Genomic DNA, 15,618 nt, shown 5'->3' with positions numbered 1-15,618 from the left:
AACATTATACAGGGTGGATTTTATAACTTTTCACACAATGTTGCTACATACATGTCACTGATATTATTGACCAGTGACTTACTAGTTTTCAGATGATCCCTCACAAGGCATATTTTGTATAAAGATTATTACATGAGTGTGTAGGGTATGGATGCAGGGGTGCATTTGGTCACAGAGGCATGGGCCATATCCCAATAAAACAGTTCTTATGTTGGCATTCTAAATTGCACGGAGACCCAGAGTATCCCTATTAGCTGGAAGGAACATAGATAAATCTGTGTTGCTACAGCTGACTTGCCATCTTATAACCCATTTAACGGGTGGGTGGGGGAACAGTGGGTTCATGAACAGAAAAGAAAGCTGTGAGATGTGGTGGGATTGCCTTAATTGACTGAGTGGTAGGCCCCTTCCTTGCCATATTTTAAATTAACTAAACTTAAAGTAATAGTTTCTCATAGATAAGAAACTAAGTATTAATATGGAAAATAACTGAGCACTAGGAACTAAGTTTTACTTTGAAACAAAGGAACTGCCACTCTGGGTCAGACCAGTGGCCCATCTAGTCTAGTATCCTGTCTGACATTGACCAGTACTAGCTTCTTCAAAGGAAGGTGCAAGAAACCCTGCAGTTGGCAATTCATAGGATAACCTGCCCCAAAGAACTTCCTCCTAACCCTCTTTATTTGGAGGTTGGATTATGCCCTGAAGTAGGAAGGCTTCTATCCTTTCCAACTCCTGTTTTTGGTTTACTATACTATAACTCTGGATATTCTTGTTTTCCACATAAATGTCCGATCCTTGTTTTGAATGCTGCTAAGCTCTTGGACTCAACAATGTCTGGTGGCAATGAGTTCCACAGGTTAATTGTGCATCATAGAAGGGGAGTGGTATTTCCTTTTATCAGTATTAAATTTGCCATTGAATGTTCCCTTGACCTTTATTGTTTTGACTTAGCATCTTCCTCTATTGAAATAGAGTAGTAGCGGTGGTGGTGATGATGAAAATAATGTATTCCTTTATGCCATTCTTTGCCTTAGCCAGTAGCGCATAACATGTGGCAGGTTTTTATGCAGGCAAAAATCTCTCTTCTTTGAGACACGCTGCAGATCTCTGTCTGAAGAAGCAGTCAGTGTTGTATATTTTGCATTCATTCTGTATGTCGAGTTTTGATTGAAGCCAATAGGAGTTTATTATGGGGGAAAATGCACATATGCAGTGGAGTTCCACAGTGTGGACTCAGAGGAGAATTGTGACCTAAATGTTTTACTGCTTCCATGGTATAGACCCAACCACTCAGCAAGTTGTTGTCCTTCACTCTTTCTGGTTGCAAGCCTTATTTTGTGTCCTGAGGGCTTTTTACATATTGGCTAAAATGCTGTTCATAATCTGGTTTCATAAATCAAATTGAGGCAATGTAACAAACCATGTATTTCAGTTTTAATGAATCAGCCCTGGAAAATCACCACATGGAAAATGATGCTTTTTCGGACAAGTCTGAGAGAGACAACATAGAGGAGTCTGAGAATGAAACTCAGGAGAACAGCCGGAAGACGAATGAAAGCGAGAGTGACCAGTCTGAAATCCATGGGGATATGTCCCAGGAAAGGAAAGGGACGACCTATATGGAACAAATCTATGAGGAATTTGGGGAGGTAAAAAAAACTTTCTGAACTCTATCTATTCCACTGAAATGTGTCTGGGTTCATATTGTTCATCTCTCCATTGTATTCAGACTCCAGGATGCAGGACAGTCGAAAACTGCTCTGTGGGTTCAGATATTTTACAGGTAATGCTATCTGAAGATTTCTGCCAAATTATGTTGAATTGTCCTTACTCGGTAATTGTGAGTGTTATGAACAGCAGCTCCACTATTGCCCTTTGGCATGTTTCCAGGATCAGTGAGCACTTCAACTGGACATTGCATTAAGGAGCTGTATAGCATTGCCACAGTTCATTACACTGCAGGAGGGGAGTTATCATTCCAAGCCTGTATCCTGACTAACTAGGAGGCTTCAGTCCATTGCCTGGTGCAAAATATGGTACTTTCTTTCTTATTCATGTTGCACAAAATGAACCTTTTGTATGTCCTAATGAACATCTGAGCCACTTGGTCTCCTATGCGAAACTGCCATTTAGGAATCAATTTTTCACACCGTTTAACATTAGAATGCATTCATGTTTAACATGAGCGCCTTTGTTGGCTTTGTCACTGTGACTTCTTTGATGACGATAATGTTAGAGCAGCTTGTGGAGTTGACAGTATTGGGTGAAAGTCAGCTGGAGGAGGCTGGCAGCCAGAGGTGGTGTTCTGGATTTACACCAGGAAAGCTGAGATCGGAATGTGGCCCACTGTTTAAACAATGAAATTAGATTCCTGTTGATGCATCACAGAGAAGCATTTTGCTGTAGAGATGTCTGCCCTGGGGATTTACTCTGATTTCAGCCATCATTGGCCAGACAGCGCCGTAGCTGCAGCAGTCCAAACCTTTAGCATAGATGGGGTAAATAGCTACAAGCCATGACTTGCACCAGTGCAGTTTAACCCTGGTTTCTAGCAATGATAAGCTACACCGGTGCAAATAGTGGCGTTAGCTGTCTATATTAGTAGGTTGCATCAGTGCAGCTACACTGCTGGCCAGAATCATGACAAACTCCCAGTGTAGACAAGGCCTCTGTCTCATGGCTTGAGACATCCCACCCATGTTTATGGCTAAGGAGGTGTGACTGGAAGGGGGGGGGAAAATGTTGTTCAGGGGCAGCCATTCTTCTGCTTGGTCACTACTCCTGCTGTGTCTTGCTCACTTCAAATCCTAATGTACAGCAAGCAATTACAACACAAAGTATTATGACTCCAGAGTAAGACCTTGCAGCAGGAACAAAGAGAAATTAGCTCCGTCCATGGAAATAGGTATTTAGACCATTTCTAAAACATATGTGTGTCACATGATAGACTGTCATGAAGGTGTTAGCAGGGTAGATAATTTGGCACTTCTTGAAGCGGATTTTTGACCCAACTGACTAATCGCGCCATTCACTGGTGGAGAGTACACCTGTCTAAAGTATGTGGTGCCCTTTTTAATTTTAAATGTCTACCAAAACTATAGCACAAGTGCAATGGATTAAACTTTGATTGTATGGAGTGGTATCTTTCATGCTGAGTGTAGCCTAAAACGAGATAAATACTGGCAGAAGATTGACTGTGCAGGCAAATTTGGCACCCAGTATGCCCTCAAATAGTTCACATGCTGCTTTGATCATTGGGTGCTGTGTTTCATATTTCTGTTTAGAGAGAGTGCGTGATCTTTTTTCCACCTGGACTTGCACCTGAGATAGGTGAAAGGGACCTACGTGTAATATCTCAACTAGATGATGCCACTGACGAGTAAAGTACACCCCTCCCTTCAATACTGCACTTCATTATCAACACTGGTATGGGATGGGCCTGAGATATTGAGCTGCAGTAGCCAATTTACAACACAATCTTCCTGAAATATATGCATGCTTTCTACCCTACAAAGGATGTATAAACCTTTGATATTATGGCTCAAATTCTATAATTATTTTTTTTGTTCTGTACATTTTCAGCAAAGTTATGGAAGCTCAATTGAGGGGTATGTACATGCACTTCTACATAACTTTGCTTTAACTAAGCTTCCATATTTGTGCTAGAAATCTGCAGCACAAAACCAGTTGCAGGAATAAATTCATGCTTACAAAATTTGTCCCATAATATCAAAAATTACCCATCTTTATAAGATGGACTGACAGCAAAAAGAACTTCATTTGGAAAGCTTTGAGATAAGACGTATGAAAGCTTCTCTCCCCTACTCCCTCCCCCCCTCCCCACTCCCTATGACTTAGTCTCAGGGTAAGTCTTTGTATATCAAGTCCAATCTGGAATTAATTTGTATTGCCAAGATATACACACCTGAAAAGCTGGGTAAATAAAAAACAAGCTGACAGACCCAGAATTATGAAGTCCTAGCTAGCACTACTGAAATAAGTTAGCTAGTGGTTTCCATTTCTTCTCTAAGGCTTAAGCTGCGTGAATCTCTGTCACCAGAAGGATGGTAACATAATAAAAATCAGTGGAATAAAAAGGGCTTCACTGTTCCTCATTCCCAAGTTTTCCAAAATACTACTTTCACTTTTTCCAAACCTTGCTCTAATGCAAGAAGTGCGGTGACTTTGTAACATGTTATTTTAGTAAGCTAGTTTGAGATGCTGCACTCAGATCTGTTGCGTGCATCCTAAAATTCTGCTTTTGTGGCATTCATCAATGCATAATTCATCCCCAGGCATGTTAGGTCATCTGCTTCCCTGTATCTAGCACTAGACTTGGGGCAACTTTTGGGAAAGAACAGATGCTTGATGTGATGGGTAAATTTCTGCATACAGAGTGTAGGAAGGAGGGATTGATAGACTGTATGGTAGCATTCAGTACAGAGAGTTAGGTAATGCATTACGGGGGCAGGAGCAAACGCCAGCATAAGTGGCTAATTGGCATCCAGAAGGTGTGGGAGCAGATTTTCAGCTGCTGGTGTATATTAGCTCTACTGACTTATACCACCTGAGAAGCTGGCCGTTGCAGGGTGTAAAAACACATTGTCCCCCAGAATTAAATTGCATTTTCAGAAATGGACCTATTTCACTCCCCTGTAGAAATCTTTTGCCTGGGGCTCTAAAAGCAGCAGAAATCCTGATGAGATAAATAGACCATTATGTTCCCTTTCTTCATTTAACTCTAATGCCTAGGGTGGCCTTTGGGTACCAGCTCTGACAACTAATATCAGTGTTAAACTTCACAGTGTAACTTTTAATCCTGCTGCTTGGGAGGGCTGTGCATCCTGTTCAGTGATACCCCATGTAATTCCATTGAAATCAAGGGAAATACCTAAGTGACTGAAAGCAGTATGTGGTCCCTGACTTCTGGTGGTGAAAGGTGCTGGATTGAGAGTCCTGCAGGCTATAGTTCTTTATTAATTCCACATGACTGCCTGAACAGGGGTGTAGAGGAGCGGACTCACCCCTGCGGCACCTCCTGCTGGTGACTTCCGGGAATTAGCTCTTTCCAGCTCTGGAGCGCCCTCTGCAGGCCGGTGATCCGCCTGTCCTCTGGCCCCCATGTTCCTCCCTGGACCCTGGTGCCCTTTTACCTGGGGTGCTGCCCCCTGGCAGTAACGCCTCAGTCTTAGGGTCTCCCCTCCCCAGGGAACACCCACCCTCTATTCCCACCTCGCCTCAGTATAAGGCTACTGCCAGTCATCGTCTAGCCCCACACCCTGGGGCAGACTGCAGTATCAGCCTACTCATCACTGGCAAGGTTGGGTTTGGACCTGCTGCCTTGGCCTAACCCTGGGCTGCCCTCTGCAACCCCCAGTACCTTTTAGCCCAATGCTAGGCCGCAGCCTGGGGCTTTCCAGGCTGGAGCTCCCCAGCTCCTCTGCCTTTCCCCAGCCCTGCTCCACTCAGGTACCCGTCTCTAGCTTCCTGCAGCCAGGCCCTTCTCTCTTTGAATGCAGAGAGAGACTGTTGAGATCCTAGCTCACAGCCTCTTATACAAACTAGCTGTGGCCTGATTGGGGTGTGGCCCAGCCAGAGGTGAAAGTAAGCCGGTCCGGTCCGGCGTACCGGCAAGAGCCAGTACGCCATGCCAGACCACACCGGCTTCTGCAGCCGGGATTAAAAGGGCTCTGGGCTCCCTGCAGCGGCAGGGAGCTCCAAGCCCTTTAAATCCTGCCCGCAGCTCCGGCGGCAGGGCTGGGGCCGGGATTTAAAGGGCTTGGAGCTCCCAGCCACTGTGGGGAGCCCAGAGTCCTTTAAATCCCGCCTGCAGCTCCAGCGGCAGGGCTGAGGCCGGGATTTAAAGGGCCCAGAGCGCCCGCGGGAGTTCCGGGCCCTTTAAATCCCATCCCCAGCCCGGCAAGGCTCGGGGCTCCCTGCAGCTGCGAGCCCTTTAAATCCCATCTGGAGCTGCGGTGAGGATTTAAAGGGCCTAGAGCTCCACGGTGGCCAGAGCCCCGGGCCCTTTAATTTGTCTGTGAGCCCCGGGGGCTCCCAGCCACCTCTGCAGCTGGGAGCCCTGGGTTGATTTAAAGGCCCTGGGGCTCCCAGCCACAGCCAGTGCCCCAGGGCCTATAAATCCTGAGAGGCCCCCGCCTCTTCCGGATGAGGCCATACCTTTTCCAGATGAGGCCACGCCCCCCTCAGGACTCCGGCAGTAACAGTAAGTCCTGTAAGTTACTTTCACCCCTGGGCCCAGCTGCGGCCGCTTCCCCAATCAGCCCAGCTTTTAGAGTTGCAGCCCTCTCCGGGGCCGCTTTCAAGCCCTTCCAGGCAGGAGGGGGTGTCCACCCCGCTACAAGGGACCATGGCAGTGTAAACTGTGTCATGCTTGCCCCACTAGTATGTTCGATCGTGAAGGACCGCTTCCACTCTCCATTGTCTCTTCAGCCATTGGTCCCTCTGCTAAGATTGTCAACAAGACGGTGGGTTTTGCAGTCTTTTACTCTGGACAGAAAAAAAAAAAGTGAGAATATCACTCATTCTACACAACCACCATTACATACTGTAATGACTTTCGCTCCCTGTTGAGCTAAGGCAGGTTTGAACTGTTGACAATGGAGGATTTTACTATTCTCAATTCCCTTGGGCCATCCAGGCATATTCGCTTTGCTTTAACCGTCACCTTCTGTGCTGACTTTTTCTTCTTTCATTTAGACGGGTGAATCCTCTCAAACAGAAACGGTCTCGGAAGAAAACAAGAGCTTGATGTGGATTCTGTTGAAACAGCTGCGGCCTGGCATGGACTTGTCCCGAGTGGTTCTGCCCACCTTCATCCTGGAGCCACGTTCTTTCCTCAACAAACTCTCTGATTATTACTACCATGCTGACCTACTTTCCCAGTAAGCAGCACTTATGGCAGGCTTAGCAGGGATGTGTTTCCCAGCTGTGTGAACATGTGCGCTAGCATTAATCTGGTTCTGGCTGGGCCATTTGTATGCTTGAGAAGTCTCCCAAATAATGCAGGAGTTTCTAATTTGATCTGTGTAGCTGTAAATTAGTTCAGGAGTCAACATCAGTGACCTTTAAAAACAGACGGTTCTCAGTGGAAACCAGGGGTGTGCAGGGAAGTAAGGAAAATGGGGAAACTCTAGACAAAGCTTCCTATGCACCCTTCCCTCAAGTATGGGCTGGAATGGACAGAGATCCTGTTACTTATTATAAGCCTGCAATAATCGTACTACTCCACCTTCTGGTGTACCTGTGGAAAGAGATTTATAGGACAAAGTTTACAGGAGAATATGTTTAAGCAAACTGCCACCACCTGAAACCAATATAATTAGTGGCACTTGGAGATAAATAGGGGCTCTTCTTCTAACTCCATTGAACTGAGCAGTTTTTTGAAGGGCAGAGTGGAAAATACTAAATATTTTGCCTCTTGAATGGGCATGCTTGGTATGTTCTAACAAATTGAAAATATGCAATATTCATATATAACATCACATGGATGGTTTGTGCTTTATTATTATTCTGTTGCCTTCAGCTTTTCTTAAAATCTCGGGGCATTTTCAAGTTTATTTGTCGAGATCTAGTTACACTGTTTGTAAGATGCAGCTTGCTAGGTGACTGTGTTTACCCTGGCTATTATTGATGGCTAAGTGAACCTCAGGAAGGTTGGAGGTTTTATTCAGATAGGCATCTTGAAGTCCAGACGTTACTTCTCAGTAGATTTCCAGTTCTGTATCAGGTTGGAAATACACTGAGGAATGGAAATACACTGAAGAAAGTTTCATCACAAGATCACTTCCTGCCCCATCTAAGGGCTTGTCTTCACTACCCACCTGGATCGGCAGGTAGAAATCAGACTCTCAGGGATCGAATTATCGCGTCTCATCGGGATGCGACCATCGATCCCTGAATCGACGCACGTACTCCACCAGTGCAGGTAGGAGTAAGCGCCGTCGACGGGGGAGCTGCGGCGGTCGATTTGCCGCCATCCTCACAGCGGGGTAAGTTGGCTCAGATACATTGAATTCAGCTACGCTATTCGCGCAGCTGAATTTGTGTATCTTAAATCAACCCCCCCCCCCCCCCCCCCAGTGTAGACGTAGCCTAAAGCTGGGAAGATTTAAAGGGGTCAGGCAAGAGCTAAACTTCTGATTCTCCAAAGAAGTTAGAGGTGGTGGTTGATTTTTGAGCAATAGGACTGGACCAGTTACTATCTTATGACCTCTACACAATTTCAAATCAGGTGGCAACTCTAAAGCCAGTTTATTGCCCTAAAACTGAAATGATTGCATTGGGATTTTTAGTGGGGCACGTACCTGCCAGTCACTTCCAAGAAATCCCACAGTTTGTGTGTTTGACTGGCGTACACCACTAAGAAACCAGTATCCACTGGGTGATGTACTTTCCTCTTCAATAGAAGCCGCATAGTGTTTGTCAAGACATGTAGGGCCTGGTTCATCACTGCCTTACTCAGTTTTATGCTGGTGCAATGCTGAAAAATCAATGGCATTAGGCTGGAGTCACACACTGGTGAATCAGACACGTAAACAGTTCAAAAATCACTTTGAGTAAACATCCCATGTCCCTTCTCCTACAGAGCTGCACTCGAAGACGATTCATACAGTCGAATCAAGCAAGTTTTGAGATGGTATTTGTCAGGCTTTTATAAGAAGCCAAAGGTAAGACCTTGCTTAAACCTTGTAGATATAGTAAACATTCAGACCTTTTGCTTGTATAGTTTGGATTTATTTTCTTGCCTTTCTCTTGATAATTCATTTCTCCTTTTGTTGTTCTTACCATTTTACTAATTTAAAACCGAATTTACATGGGACATGGATGTGGGGGTGGGCAGGGAATGGCAGCAGTTTATCAGAAATGAGCTCAGATCTCTGGCACTGGACAAAGGAAGCTAGGGTTGGTCATGTGCCACAGAGAACACTCTGTAAATTGTTAATTAGGGTCAACACTGCTTATGGTGCAATATCAGGAGTCTTTTCTCTTCACAAGTTCTAACAACCTATTACTAGATCCCTGTATCTGCCTGTACCTGCTGTGTGTAGTAATAAAAATGTACTGTAACTCTTTTCATCAGTAGATTTCAATGTCCAGGTTAGCAGAGGCTATAGATCAGTCTGTGGATCAGGTGGAAGTGGTTTGAGTAGACAGAGGATGAGAGTCAGACGCGCTGGGGTTTTGTCACTGACTTTGCCATTTGATTTGCTGTAGAACCTTGGGAAAGTCACTTGATCGCTCTTTCTGTTTTTCCCCCATTTGTAAGATTGGATGATCAATTTTCATTGATAGTAACTTTTGGGTCCTGGGGCCATGTCCACACCAAGAAGAACACAGCTCCCAGGCATGCATTCCATGCTGTAATATTTCCATAGCTGTGTGTGCATGAGATTTGTGTCTTTTTATTTTACAGGGAATAAAAAAGCCATATAACCCCATTTTGGGAGAGACCTTTCGCTGCTGTTGGTTTCATCCACAGACAAACAGTCACACGTTTTACATCGCGGAACAGGTAAATAACTTTGTTTGCAATCCAGACTTTTGTAAGCACTAGAACTGCTTGAACCGATGTGTGAGCAACAGTGTTTCTTACTCCTTCTCTGAGACTGCGTTTTTTGCACAGGGATATAGAATAGGTTATGGCCATAAACTAGTCCTTTTCTTTTTTTTTTTCCCCCCCTCTCCAGATCCTTAGCTTGCCATTTGCTTCAGCAGACACTTTTAGAGATTCTCACAGCTAAAATCCTTCTATACTGCTTTGTTAATACGATGAGTGGAACTGAAAAAAGAACAAGTTGTAATGGGGATCTAGTTTGTGGCACCAGAGGCTCAGAAATGTAAACCAGGGCCAGGCTGCTGCCATTCAAATAGTAGAACAGGGGTAGGCCCCCTATGGCACGGGTGCCGAAGGCGGCATGCGAGCTGATTTTCAGTGGCACTCATACTGCCTGGGTCCTGGCCACCGGTCTGGGGGGCTCTGCATTTTAATTTAATTTTAAATGAAGCTTCTTAAAAATTTTAAAAACCTTTATTTACTTTACATACAACAATAGTTTAGTTGTATATTAAAGACTTCTAGAAAGAGACCTTCTAAAAACGTTAAAATGTATTACTGGCACCCGAAACCTTAAATTAGAGTGAATAAACGAAGACTTGGCACACCACTTCTGAAAGGTTGACGACCCCTGTAGTAGAATCATAACATATTAAACAGCCTGAAAGGCCAGTGTTATAAAGCCTCTTTTCCTGCCTGCCACATCACTCACTTCAGACTGATGGAATACTATTCAAGTTAGTGTGGTTTGTGTCTACACAGAGTATGAATCACATGGATCAAATTCTACATTGATTTACACCAGTACAGCCCCACTGACATCAGCAGGTGTAAATGGGGGGGGGGGGGAAATTGGCCCCTTATACTTCACGGATGAAAGAAAGACCGTATGTGAGTGATTTAGCCCTTTAGGACATAGGCTGCTAGGCTGATTTTTTTTCCAAAGCTGCCAAAGGCTATTGAATCCCCAGTTGAACTGGGCATCTAAATCCCCTAACTTGCGTTAAACTTCCATTTTTTTATCTACTTAATTGAAGCATTTTCTCATAGGCAGGAACTAAATCAAAATTCAAATCTCTAACCTTTTTGCTACTATGTGCCTGTTTATGGAGGTTATTTAGACAATGGCATGAATATACAGGAAAAAACCTCAATGTTCTGAATTGTGCTGCAGTGTGTAGCTGCACTATTTCCAATTGCCAACTTCGTTTTCAGTGGTCTCCTGCAACATATGTGAACCCCTTATGCTTAATCTGTCTCACCTTGAGTTTAGCTTGGATGCTCAGGTTACCTTCTCCACACCTGAGGAAGAACTCTGTGACACTCGAAAGCTTGTCCCTTCCACCAACATAAGTTGGTCCAATAAATATTACCTTACATACCTTGCCTTTTTCATATCCAGGAACCAACATGGCTGTAAAACTGCAAACAGCATTATTTCTAGGCATTTTGGAGCAGAGGGGGCATCAATTTTAAAATCTAGAATTTAAAGTAATGTCATGTACTACATCTGTCCCTGAGCGTGCCCCCCCCCCCACCACCACCAAATTTTGTGGTCCTATGATCATACTTGCCTATTCTAAAAATATTTCTTCTTTGCTGTTGATATGAAAAAGACTTGCACAAACAAGGAGAAACTACTGGACCCACAAGGCCAGATTTTCAAAAGCACTCATCACATTGGATGCTGAGTGCTTTGAAAATCTGGCTGCGAGAATTATAATGGGAGCTGCTGGATGCTGAGCTCTCTTGCAAATATCTTGCACTGCACCCGTTAAAAATCTGGCCCACGCTGATCTCGTATACAAAACGTAGAGCAACAAAATAGATCTCTCGTTTGCAGTCCTCCATGGGATTACTTGGAGTGCTGCTCCATTAATTGGCTAGAAAAGTACATGAAGCACTTCCTTCAGGCCCATGGACTACATTAAATGAAATTCTTAAGCCCTAAAGAACTGTTTGCAGCTCTAGAGCCACAGTTTGGGTATCATTGCTTTAGATTCACTAGGTGTAGAGGGAGGGGGGATAATACGGTGGGAACCTCCTCCTTCTCACTACAAGCCAAAAAAGAATGCTAATTCTTCCCTAGGGCAGATCAGAGAGTCCCAAGAATGTGCCTGTTCTAGACATCCGGTTTAAAATGTCCGTCTGCAAACACTCAGTTACATCATTTAAGGCTGGTACACACCTTTCACTCTGAATAGAATGCAGAGAGTGCTGTTAATGATGGAGGAAGCTGAGAGTTTCACTTTTTTCCTTGTAGGTATCTCATCACCCACCAGTGTCAGCCTTTCACGTCAGTAATAGGAAGGATGGGTTCTGCATTTCTGGCAGCATTCTAGCCAAGTCCAAGTTTTATGGTAAGATATCAAACCTAAACACCCTTGAGGTTACATGCTGGTGTCTTTTGCTTCCTCTGATGGACTTCTTACTCACGCCAGTGTACAGTGAAGATTAAGAGCAGAGAAAATGCCCAATTAAAGTCTGTCAGCAGCATAGCCTAAAATGTCATCAGAGCTCCCACTGGATTTTCCAGTTACCTCCTCCAAGCAGGGCAAGAGGGATACTCTCTGGGGAAACTGTCATCTAAAAAAACAGAGATATTCTATGGTGTGTCTTGGCAAAAATTCAAATCATTCAGTTGTGTTGCCCACACAGGGAACGATAGGTAGAAGTCTGAATTCTGCTCTCAGTCACACACATGACAAGCCCATTTGCTTCAGCAAAGTTGTACATGTAAGTGAGTACAGAAGTTTGCCCACAACACAATACTTCACAACTCAAATGATTCTTCAAGATGAGACTGGCAGTGAGATCTCAACTGAGATTTTTCACATCTGCATTTTTCAAATAGAGGTGTAGGACTGTAAGGGTCTGATTTCTCCAGAATTTAAGGTTCTTAGGGATTTGTGGGTGCTCAGTTGTGCACTTGCTTTACATGTGCAATTACTGCGATTGTACTCACAAATCGGGCTTTTTACATATACCCATTAGTGCACACAAAATACCTGACTTGTGAATATGTGTAAATACACAACCTACTCTGATCTCAACTTTCTAAGAGTGGGGCCCTAAAGTTCCACAACAGAATCTACAGATCTGCAGATATGAATATGTAAAAGAACACTGCTACTTTTGGGCCTAAAGATAATATAATTATTTAAACTAATTTGTCATATGACACAACATCGATCAAGTAGTTACACTGGCTGGAATTTGTGACCAGTCACTGCTGTCCTTACAGTATTTATGGCATGTTTGTTCGAGATCATACATAATTAGAAGAACTTTATATAATAAAGACTTTGGAAAAAATCCACTGAGCTCTAAATGACATAAGAACATAGGAATTGCCTTACCACATCAGACCAACAGTCTGCCAAGTCCAGTTGCCTCTCTCTAGCAGTAGCTAGTACCTGTTGCTTCAAAGGAAGGTGCAAGAATCTCTGTAGTGGAGTATTTTAAAATAGGTTTCCACTCTCATTAATTAGTGGCTGGTTTATGCCCTGAATCAATAGGGTTTATTTATTTCATTTAATTAGTGATCCTACATTAAATTGAAGTCTCATTTTTAAGTACTGGAAAATGCGTGAATTAGCTTAGACATTTGTTTTACAAATATTCACGTATGCTAACCTGTACTCCTATATCTATAGGTAACTCACTTTCTGCGTTATTGGATGGGAAAGCCAAGCTTACGTTTCTAAACAGGGATGAAGACTACATCATTACGATGCCATATGCCCATTGTAAAGGTAGGATGTGAACTGAGTTCAAATATTACGTCTGAAGAAAGCATGCAGAATAATATTATGGGATCCTAATGACTCTGGGTTCAGTTCTGCTTTAGTTCTGCTCTCTCACGTGTCCCACACGAAGTCAGTGGACACTAAATGCATTAGAGGGTCCTGTGGCACCTCTGTTGCTCTTTACAGATTCAGACTAACACGGATACCCCTCTGATACTAAATGCATTGATAGTCATAACAATCAAGCCCTGTACTGGTGACAGGATTACACAACACTCATTTTTTACAGAGGTTTGGCAACTCTCACTAAAGTAATTTGAAGTTGCCAAGCATGGCTAAGGGCAGAATTAGTCTGTTGCATATTTCTATCAACACTATGCAGAAATTATAATGCAGAATATGTCATGTGCACTATGGGTGAGGTGACAATGAACATTTTTTCTTTTTACACTTCCTGGCTTTTGAGTATTTATAATTGAAATGTTGATGTTAAAATACAAAGCTTAAGTTAATGCCCTTATCTGGCTTTTTAAGAAAGACTTAAGGATTTTTATTATTATTATTTATTAACTTATGTACTTATTTCACCCTGAATCCATTTTTGTGTAGGTAAATATTTGTGAAATTGGAATTCCACAGTAAAATAGCGGCCCAAAACCACAGTGAGGTTACTATTCAATATTGTGTGTAAATAGTATGGACCAAAATCTGCTCTGTTTATACTGGTTCAAATATGCAGTAACGCCATTCGAGTCAGTGGAACTACTGCTGACTCAACATTGTAGCTAAATACAGAATTTGTCCTTATAACTCTAAACTTGATATGTTGGCCTGCATGAGTAAAGCCAATTTTTCAGAAGCTCAGACCACTTTTTCTTTTATTGGCCTGGAGACTAGCCTTCATTGAGGATTAACCACCTGGAAAACTTTAGCTTTTATAAATTATGCTGTTTTTGAGTTATGCATGCACACAGTCTTAATCTTTTTACAGCACCCCTTCCTTCCACCCACACAGTGATAAACATGCGAAAACATGGAATTCACATAACCTTAACTTGAGTGTTGTCTACCAGAAGAGAATGCCCAGAATCCTTTTGTTAGAAGTCCTCCCCGTCCCATCCACTGCAACACACGGGGCTGGATTTTCACAAGAGCTCAGCTCCAGTTTAGGCATCGAAATAAGTGGAGCTGCTGGGTGCTGAGCACTTCTGAAATTCTGTCCCTTCTCTGCCTTCTGGATCCTAAGCTAGTATCATCACTTTTGAGTGACTGATCTCCTTCTAAAGATAACATCTTGGAACCCCTCTGCAGGGTTTTGAGAGCGTGTGGGGAAGGCGAACAGGGGGAGTGGATGCTTTGTTTAGGTTACATGGCCAATTTTAAAAAATCCCAGGCCTTTGCTGTAGAAGTCATGCCTTTGACTAAACATCATTGTGGTGCCCACAATTCAAGAAGGATCTTGGTAAATTGGAGAGAGGGTTCAGAGAAGAGCCACGAGAAAGATTAAAGGATTAGAAAACCTGCTTTACAGTGGTAGACTCAAGAAGCTCCATCTATTTAGCTTAACAAAAAGAAGGGGAAGGGGTGACTTGATTGCTTCTGTAAGCATCTACATGAGGAACAAATATTGAACAATGGGCTCTTCAATCTAGCAGAGAAAGGTATATCATAATCCAATGGCCAGAAGGTGAAGCTAGACAAATTCAGCGTGGAAAAAAGCATAATTGTTTAACTGCGAGAGTAATTAACAATTGGAACAATTTACCAAAGGGTTGTGGTGGGATTCTCTATCAGTCACAATTTTACAGTCAGGTTTGGATGTTTTTCTGAAAGATCTGCTCTAGGAATTCTTTGGGAGCAGTTCTGTGGCCTGTGTTATGGAGGGGTGAGACTAGATGAGCACAAGGATCCCTTCTGGCCTTGGAATCTATGAATTTATAAGAATGTCTGAATTTAGAAACCAGCCCATTGCCTCTTCAAACATCACATCCTATTGTTTTGTTTTAGGAATTTTATACGGTACCATGACAATGGAACTTGGAGGGAAAGTTACTATTGAATGTGAAAAAAGCAACCACAGGGCAGAGCTGGAGTTCAAACTAAAGGTAATAGACATAATGCCCTTGATCTGTCTCAGGCCCTCCATTTCTTTCTTATCAGTGCCAGACATCCGGGAATCACACACACAATCTTATAATGGAAGTTCCTAGTGAGGGAGGAAGTATAATCTTGTGATTTAAGGCACAGGACCAGCAGTCGGGAGACTTGGGTTTTACATCCAATTCTGTCACT

At 43.3% G+C, this 15,618-nt stretch overlaps 1 protein-coding gene across 4 annotated transcripts in view; it reads left to right on the top strand.

The window, feature by feature from the left end:
- The window catches only part of OSBPL5 (oxysterol binding protein like 5), a 213,846-nt gene that overhangs the window by 180,044 nt on the left and 18,184 nt on the right, over positions 1 to 15,618 (top strand). For 3 of the 4 annotated variants that reach the window (XM_054027032.1, XM_054027033.1, XM_054027034.1), the window contains exons 9-16: positions 1,436 to 1,652; positions 1,733 to 1,786; positions 6,721 to 6,905; positions 8,609 to 8,690; positions 9,437 to 9,535; positions 11,841 to 11,937; positions 13,234 to 13,332; positions 15,334 to 15,431. In XM_054027032.1, coding sequence (XP_053883007.1) covers positions 1,436 to 1,652; positions 1,733 to 1,786; positions 6,721 to 6,905; positions 8,609 to 8,690; positions 9,437 to 9,535; positions 11,841 to 11,937; positions 13,234 to 13,332; positions 15,334 to 15,431 — 931 coding nt within the window. The remainder of the gene's footprint in view (positions 1 to 1,435; positions 1,653 to 1,732; positions 1,787 to 6,720; positions 6,906 to 8,608; positions 8,691 to 9,436; positions 9,536 to 11,840; positions 11,938 to 13,233; positions 13,333 to 15,333; positions 15,432 to 15,618) is intronic. The other variant, XM_054027036.1, reaches the window with a different exon arrangement.

The sequence above is a fragment of the Malaclemys terrapin genome, chromosome 4, assembly GCF_027887155.1.
Source record: "Malaclemys terrapin pileata isolate rMalTer1 chromosome 4, rMalTer1.hap1, whole genome shotgun sequence".
Lineage (NCBI taxonomy): Eukaryota > Metazoa > Chordata > Testudines > Emydidae > Malaclemys > Malaclemys terrapin.
Note: the sequence above shows the minus strand (reverse complement) of the source record. Positions and strands in the feature narration are given on the sequence as shown.